The 6,758-nt window shown below is 52.8% G+C and overlaps 1 protein-coding gene across 1 annotated transcript in view; it reads left to right on the top strand.

The window, feature by feature from the left end:
- MYLK2 (myosin light chain kinase 2) overlaps positions 1-6,509 on the top strand; it is a 52,863-nt gene extending 46,354 nt beyond the window's left edge. Inside the window, exons 9-11 of the mRNA XM_060263609.1 lie at positions 1,096-1,243; positions 1,688-1,772; positions 6,412-6,509. Coding sequence (XP_060119592.1) covers positions 1,096-1,243; positions 1,688-1,772; positions 6,412-6,509 — 331 coding nt within the window. The remainder of the gene's footprint in view (positions 1-1,095; positions 1,244-1,687; positions 1,773-6,411) is intronic.
- Positions 6,510-6,758: the final 249 nt, after the last annotated feature.

The following is a 6,758-nucleotide window of genomic DNA, read 5'->3' as shown; positions in this document are numbered from 1 at the left end:
GGACCCCCTGGTCCAGTCTTTTTGAAACTTGGGGGGTATTTTGGGGAGAGGCACTAGATGCTATACTGAAAATTTGGTGCCTCTACCCCAAAAAACAACCTCCCCCCGAGCCCCGGATACCCGCAGATCAATTCTCCATGATTTTCTATGGGAATAAATCTCCCTAGGGAATAATAGAGTTCCCAGCAGACATTTCCCTCCCCTCCCCCCGCTTTCTGACGATCCTGAAGCAGGGGGAAGGGCATCCAACCCAGGGGATCCCCTGTCCCCACCTGGGGATTGGCAACCCTAGACTTAGAAGAGGGACCCCGATCTTTTTGGGCCTGCGGGGAGCACTGCCAGCCTCCGGGTGGGACCTGAGGAACACTCTCAAATTGCAGCTCCTCTCCAAACTACAGAGATCAGTCTCCCCTGGAGGCAGGGTTGCCAAGTTCAATTCATGAAATCTCTGGGGTCTTTGGAGACATTGGGGGTGGAGCCGGGAGACATTGGGGGTGGAGCCAGGAGACATTGGGGGTGGAGCCAGGAGCAAGGGTGTGGCAAGCATAACTGAACTCCAAAGGGAGTCCTGGCCGTCACATTTCAAGAGACCGCACACCTTTTAAGTGCCTTCCTTCCATAGGAAATAATGAAGGATAGGGGCACCTTCTTTGGAGGCTCACAGAATTGGACCCCCTGGTTCAATCGTTTTGAAACGTAGCGGATATTTTGGGGAGAGGCACTAGATGCTGTACTAAAAATTTGGTGCCTCTATCTCAAAAAACAGGGGCCCCAGAGCCCCAGATACCCGCAGATCAATTCTCCATGATTTTCTATGGGAATAAATCTCCATAGGGAATAACAGAGTCCCCAGCAGACATTTCCCTCCCCTCCCCTCCACTTTCTGACGACCCTGAAGCGAGGGGAGGGCCTCCAAACCGGGGGATCCCCTGCCCCCACCTGGGGATTGGCAACCCTACCTGGAGAAAATGGCAGTTTTGTACCCCACTGAGGTCTTTGTGCTCCCCAGACTCCAACCCCAAATCTCTAGGAGGTTTCTGACCTGGAGCTGGCAAACCCCCCCACCCCCTCACTTCCCCTGCTGGGACCTTGCAGGCGCATTTGGGATCTTTTTGGAGAATGTTTGGCGCAGCCGCAAAATGGCCGCCGCAGCTTCCCTTCTGTCCCAGCGAACATCCTCGTGCTGTGGCGGCAGCCGACGCCAGAGACGCTGTTAAAAGAAATCTGCGCAGCCAATCAAAGTGTGAGTGGCCAATCAGAAGCCTCGCCAGGCAAAAGCCCCGTACGGTCCCACCCACTTTTTGAAAACACTGGGGGAGGGCACAAGAAAAGGTGTCAAGGGCGCCATGTTGGGGATCCCGAGACTAGCGAATCCCCCGCCTCTCTTTCTTTGAGTCCTCTCAACCCCACACACTTCACAGGGTGTCTGTTGTGGGGGGAGGAAGATAAAGGAGATTGTGAGCCGCTCTGAAACTCAGATTCGGAGCGGAGGGTGGGATATAAATCCAATATCTTCTTTCCTCAGTGGCACTGCTTCTCTGCTTAGGTTGTGGCTTGAAATGGGCCTTCAGGAAACTGGGGTAGTGAGTGTTTAACCCTCTGTGGTTCCTTGGCAAACACCCCTCCACACACACACGCAAACTTGGGTCCTGTTCCCTTTCTCCCACCCAACACCTCTGCTTTCCAGGACAGATGTAGCTCAGCCGGGCTCCCATCCATTCTCACCTGTGGGGGCGGGGCATCAGACACCGTGCCCCACCTCCTACCCACAGGTAGGGTTGCCAAGTCCAATTCAAGAAATATCTGGGGACTTTGGGGGTGGAGCCAGGAGACAATAGGGGTGGAGCGAAGATCAAGGCTGTGACAAGCATCATTGAACTCCAAAGGGAGTTCCGGCCATCACATTGAAAGGGACGGCACACCTTTTCAATGCCTTCCTTCCATAGGAAATAATGAAGGATAGGGGCACCTTCTTTTGGGGCTCATAGAATTGGACCCCGTGGTCCAAACATTTTGAAACTTGGGGGGTATTTTGGGGAGAGGCATTAGATGCTATACTGAAAATTTGGTGCCTCTACTCCAAAAAACAGGCCCCCCCAGAGCCCCAGATACCAGCAGATCAAGTCTCCATGATTTTCTATGGGAATAAATCTCCATAGGGAATAACAGAGTTCCCAGCAGACATTTCCCTCCCCTCCCCCCGCTTTCTGACGACCCTGAAGCGGGGGGAGGGCCTCCAAACCGGGGGATCCCCTGCCCCCACCTGGGGATTGGCAACCCTAAGCATAATTGAACTCCGAAGGGAGTGCTGGCCATCACTTTTAAAGGAACAGCACACCTTTAAAATCTTCCCTCCATTGGAAATAATGGATAGGGGCACCTTCTTTGGGGGCTCATAGAATTGGACCCCCAGGTCCAATCTTTTAGAAACTTGGACGGTATTTTGGGGAGAGGCACTGGATTCTGTGCTGAAAAATGTGGTGCCTCTCTCTCGAAAAACAGCGCACCCCCCCCCAGAGCCCCAGATACCTGCAGATCAGTTTTCCATTATACTCTATGGGAATCGGTCTCTATAGGGAATAATGGAGGGCCCCAGCAGACATTTCCCTTCCCCTTCCTGCTCTCTGATGACTCTGAAGCGGGGGCTGGGCCTCCAAAACCAAAGATTCTGCCTGGAAGACGGCTGACTCCAGGGATAAGCGGGCCCTCTTCCCCGCCACGAGCGAGACTCTGCGCTGGTGTTCTTTTAAGCTCTGGGTGGGCTCCGAGGGCAGGAAGCAAACGCCCCTGCTCCCAGGAGCATCCCCAGATGGGCAGGCGGCGGGGAAAGAAGGCCCGATTGTGTAAGTCTTGGTGTGCTGACCTCTGTGCCCTGCTACGCTGCCGAAGGGAGAGGCTGGAGGGGAAAGGGGGGCCTAATGGAGACCATCTGGGCTCGCTTCTCTTCCTCCTCCCGGCGCAGCTGAAAAGGCTCGCTTCAGAGCTGACCACCAACAGACAGGAACTGCTTGGGAACGTGCAGAAGTTCTCCGCTAGCCCAAGCCGTCTCCTGCCCGGGGGGAAAGCGCCAGTGACAGTGGCCGCAGAGCTGAGTTTGTGTTGCAGAATAAGCGCTGGGGGACAGAGGGGGGAAAGGTGGTTCCCTTGTGGGGGAGCCGGTTTGTAATGACATAAAATACTTTGGTGTTCCTCCTCCCGTACTTTTTTTGCATGGCTCTGCGAGGGAGGCCCGAAAATCTCAATATTTTTCCCCCCAGAGAGGGTCGCCCAAATGCCCCTGGAAGGGAAGAGTCCGTCTCTCTTCTTCCTCCCCCTCCCAGGAATTTTTAGAGACAAGAAATGCGTCACGCGACGTCATCGTGCTTCTGGGTCCGACAGGCCTGAACGGATTTGTTAATGTCCTTTCAAGCGGCTTTAAAAGAGGATTAAATTGATTCGTGGAAGATAAATCTATCAATGGTGGCTGAAGGGAACCTCCACGTTCAGAGGCAGTGATCCTCTGAATCCCAGAGCAAGGAGGCAACATCAGAGGAAGGCCTCGGCCTCTCTGCCCTGTTGTTGGCCCTCCAAGGGGACTGGCTGGCCCCTGTGTGAGACAAGAGGCTGGAGTAGATGGACCCTCCCTGGTCTGATCCAGCAGGGCTCTTCTGATGTTCTTATGAAGGCCTCAGCCTCTCTCCCCTGTTGTTGGCCCTCCAGAGGAACTAAGAACATAAGAGAAGCCATGTTGGATCAGGCCAATGACCCCTCCAGTCCAACACTCTGTGTCACATAAGAACATAAGAGAAGCCCTGTTGGATCAGGCCAGTGGCCCTCCAGTCCAACACTCTGTGTCACATAAGAACATAAGAGAAGCCCTGTTGGATCAGGCCAGTGGCCCCTCCAGTCCAACACTCTGTGTCACATAAGAACATAAGAGAAGCCCTGTTGGATCAGGCTAGTGGCCCCTCCAGTCCAACACTCTGTGTCACATAAGAACATCAGAGAAGCCCTGTTGGATCAGGCCAGTGGCCCTTCCAGTCCAACCCTCTGTGTCACATAAGAACATAAGAGAAGCCTGTTGGATCAGGCCAGTGGCCCATCCAGTCCAACACTCTGTGTCACATAAGAACATAAGAGAAGCCCTGTTGGATCAGGCCAGTGGCCCTTCCAGTCCAACCCTCTGTGTCACATAAGAACATAAGAGAAGCCATGTTGGATCAGGCCAGTGGCCCATCCAGTCCAACACTCTGTGTCACATAAGAACATAAGAGAAGCCCTGTTGGATCAGGCCAGTGGCCCTTCCAGTCCAACCCTCTGTGTCACATAAGAACATAAGAGAAGCCATGTTGGATCAGGCCAATGGCCCATCCAGTCCAACACTCTGTGTCACATAAGAACATAAGAGAAGCCCTGTTGGATCAGGCCAATGACCCCTCCAGTCCAACACTCTGTGTCACATAAGAACATAAGAGAAGCCCTGTTGGATCAGGCCAGTGGCCCCTCCAGTCCAACACTCTGTGTCACATAAGAACATAAGAGAAGCCATGTTGGATCAGGCCAATGGCCCATCCAGTCCAACACTCTGTGTCACATAAGAACATAAGAGAAGCCCTGTTGGATCAGGCCAATGACCCCTCCAGTCCAACACTCTGTGTCACATAAGAACATAAGAGAAGCCATGTTGGATCAGGCCAATGGCCCATCCAGTCCAACACTCTGTGTCACATAAGAACATCAGAGAAGCCCTGTTGGATCAGGCCAATGACCCTCCAGTCCAACACTCTGTGTCACATAAGAACATAAGAGAAGCCCTGTTGGATCAGGCCAATGACCCCTCCAGTCCAACACTCTGTGTCACATAAGAACATAAGAGAAGCCATGTTGGATCAGGCCAATGGCCCATCCAGTCCAACACTCTTTGTCACACAGTTGCCAATATATGTGTGTGTGTATATATACATATATATATATATATATACACACACACACATATATATAGGGCAACTAGAATATATATATATATATATACACACAAACACATATATATAGGGCAACTAGAATGATTAAAGGGCTGGAACACTTTCCCTATGAAGAAAGGTTAAACGCTTGGGGCTCTTTAGCTTGGAGAAACGTCGACTGAGGGTGACATGATAGAGGTTTACAAGATAATGCATGGGATGGAGAAAGTAGAGAAAGAAGTACTTTTCTCCCTTTCCCACAATACAAGAACTCGTGGGCATTCGATGAAATTGCTGAGCAGACAGGTTAAAACGGATAAAAGGAAGTACTTCTTCACCCAAAGGGTGATTAACATGTGGAATTCACTGCCACAGGAGGTGGTGGCGGCAACAAGCATAGCCACCTTCAAGAGGGGGTTAGATAAAAATATGGAGCAGAGGTCCATCAGTGGCTATTAGCCACAGTGTGTGTGTGTGTGTGTATATATATATATATATTTGGCCGCTGTGTGACGCAGAATGTTGGACTGGGTGGGCCATTGGCCTGATCTAACATGGCTTCTCTTATGTTCTTATATACACTGCCTCGGTCTCTCTGCCCTGTTGCTGGCCCTCCAGAGGAACTGGCTGGCCACTGTGTGAGGCAGGAGGCTGGACTAGATGGGCCCTCACTGGTCTGATCCAGCAGGGCTCTTCTGATGTTCTTATGAAGGCCTCGGCCTCTCTGCCCTGTTGTTGGCCCTCCAGAGGAACTGGTTGGCCACTGTGTGGGGCAGGAGGCTGGACTAGATGGGCCCTCACTGGTCTGATCCAGCAGGGCTCTTCTGATGTTCTTATGAAGGCCTCAACCTCTCTGCCCTGTTGCTGGCCCTCCAAGGGGACTGGCAGGCCCCTGTGTGAGACAGGAGGCTGGACTGGCCACTGGTCTGATCCAGCAGGGCTTATCTGATGTTCCTAAGTGGAACAGATTTTTGGATAACCTGGGGATGATGAGGCTTGGATACCCAGGGCAAGTCACTTTCACATGTGTTCTGGTCTCTCTATGCATTATTGTGGAGGAGAGAATCATCAGAAGAACCCTGCTGGAGCAGAGCTGGGGGTCCTTCTTGCTCCACATCTTGACTCCCACCGCAACCGTCCAGCTGTCCCCAGAAGGCCGGAGGAGGAAGAACAGAGACGCAGCCCTGCCTCCCTCACACGGTCTCCTTCCGTTCTGTGACGACCCAGAGCGCTTGATATGGCGGTCGCCCAGAGAGTTTATGGCCAATGAGGGAGTTGAACGCGTCTCTCTCGGGGTGGCGTCCGGCGCTCCTCGCCAAGGGTAAACAGAGGTGGAGCTTTCCGGCAGAGCTTCGCTCTCTCTGTTGTGCCAGCCTCCCCACAATCACTGAGCAGAAAGAAAATTGTGTCAGGGGCAAAGGATTACACGGTGTGTTTTGCTAAAGCTCTGCTCGCCGGGGTTGGGCTGCAGGACTGGAAGCAGGGGGCGGCCGAGCACCGGCCTTCTCAGAGCTGGACGAAGACGAAGGAATGGCCAGACTCCAGACTTTAGTAACATTCTGTATCTAGAGGCCCCTCATTATCTGAAAGAAGCCCCGTGGTGCAGAGTGGTAAAGCAGCAGTACTGCAGTACTGTGATCTCAACTCTCTGTTCACGACCCGAATTCTATCCCAGCGAAAGCTGGATTCAGGTAGCCGGCCCAAGGTTGACTCAGCCTTCCATCCTTCCGAGGTCGGTCAAAGGAGTCCCCAGCTTGCTAGGGGAGGAAAGCATAGATGGCTGGGGAAGGCAATGGCAAACCACCCCGTAAAAAGTTT

Source organism: Heteronotia binoei, chromosome 2, assembly GCF_032191835.1.
Source record: "Heteronotia binoei isolate CCM8104 ecotype False Entrance Well chromosome 2, APGP_CSIRO_Hbin_v1, whole genome shotgun sequence".
In the NCBI taxonomy this organism is placed as follows: Eukaryota; Metazoa; Chordata; class Lepidosauria; order Squamata; family Gekkonidae; genus Heteronotia; species Heteronotia binoei.
The sequence above is the reverse complement of the archived record's forward strand: the minus strand, read 5'-3'. Positions and strand labels throughout refer to the sequence as shown.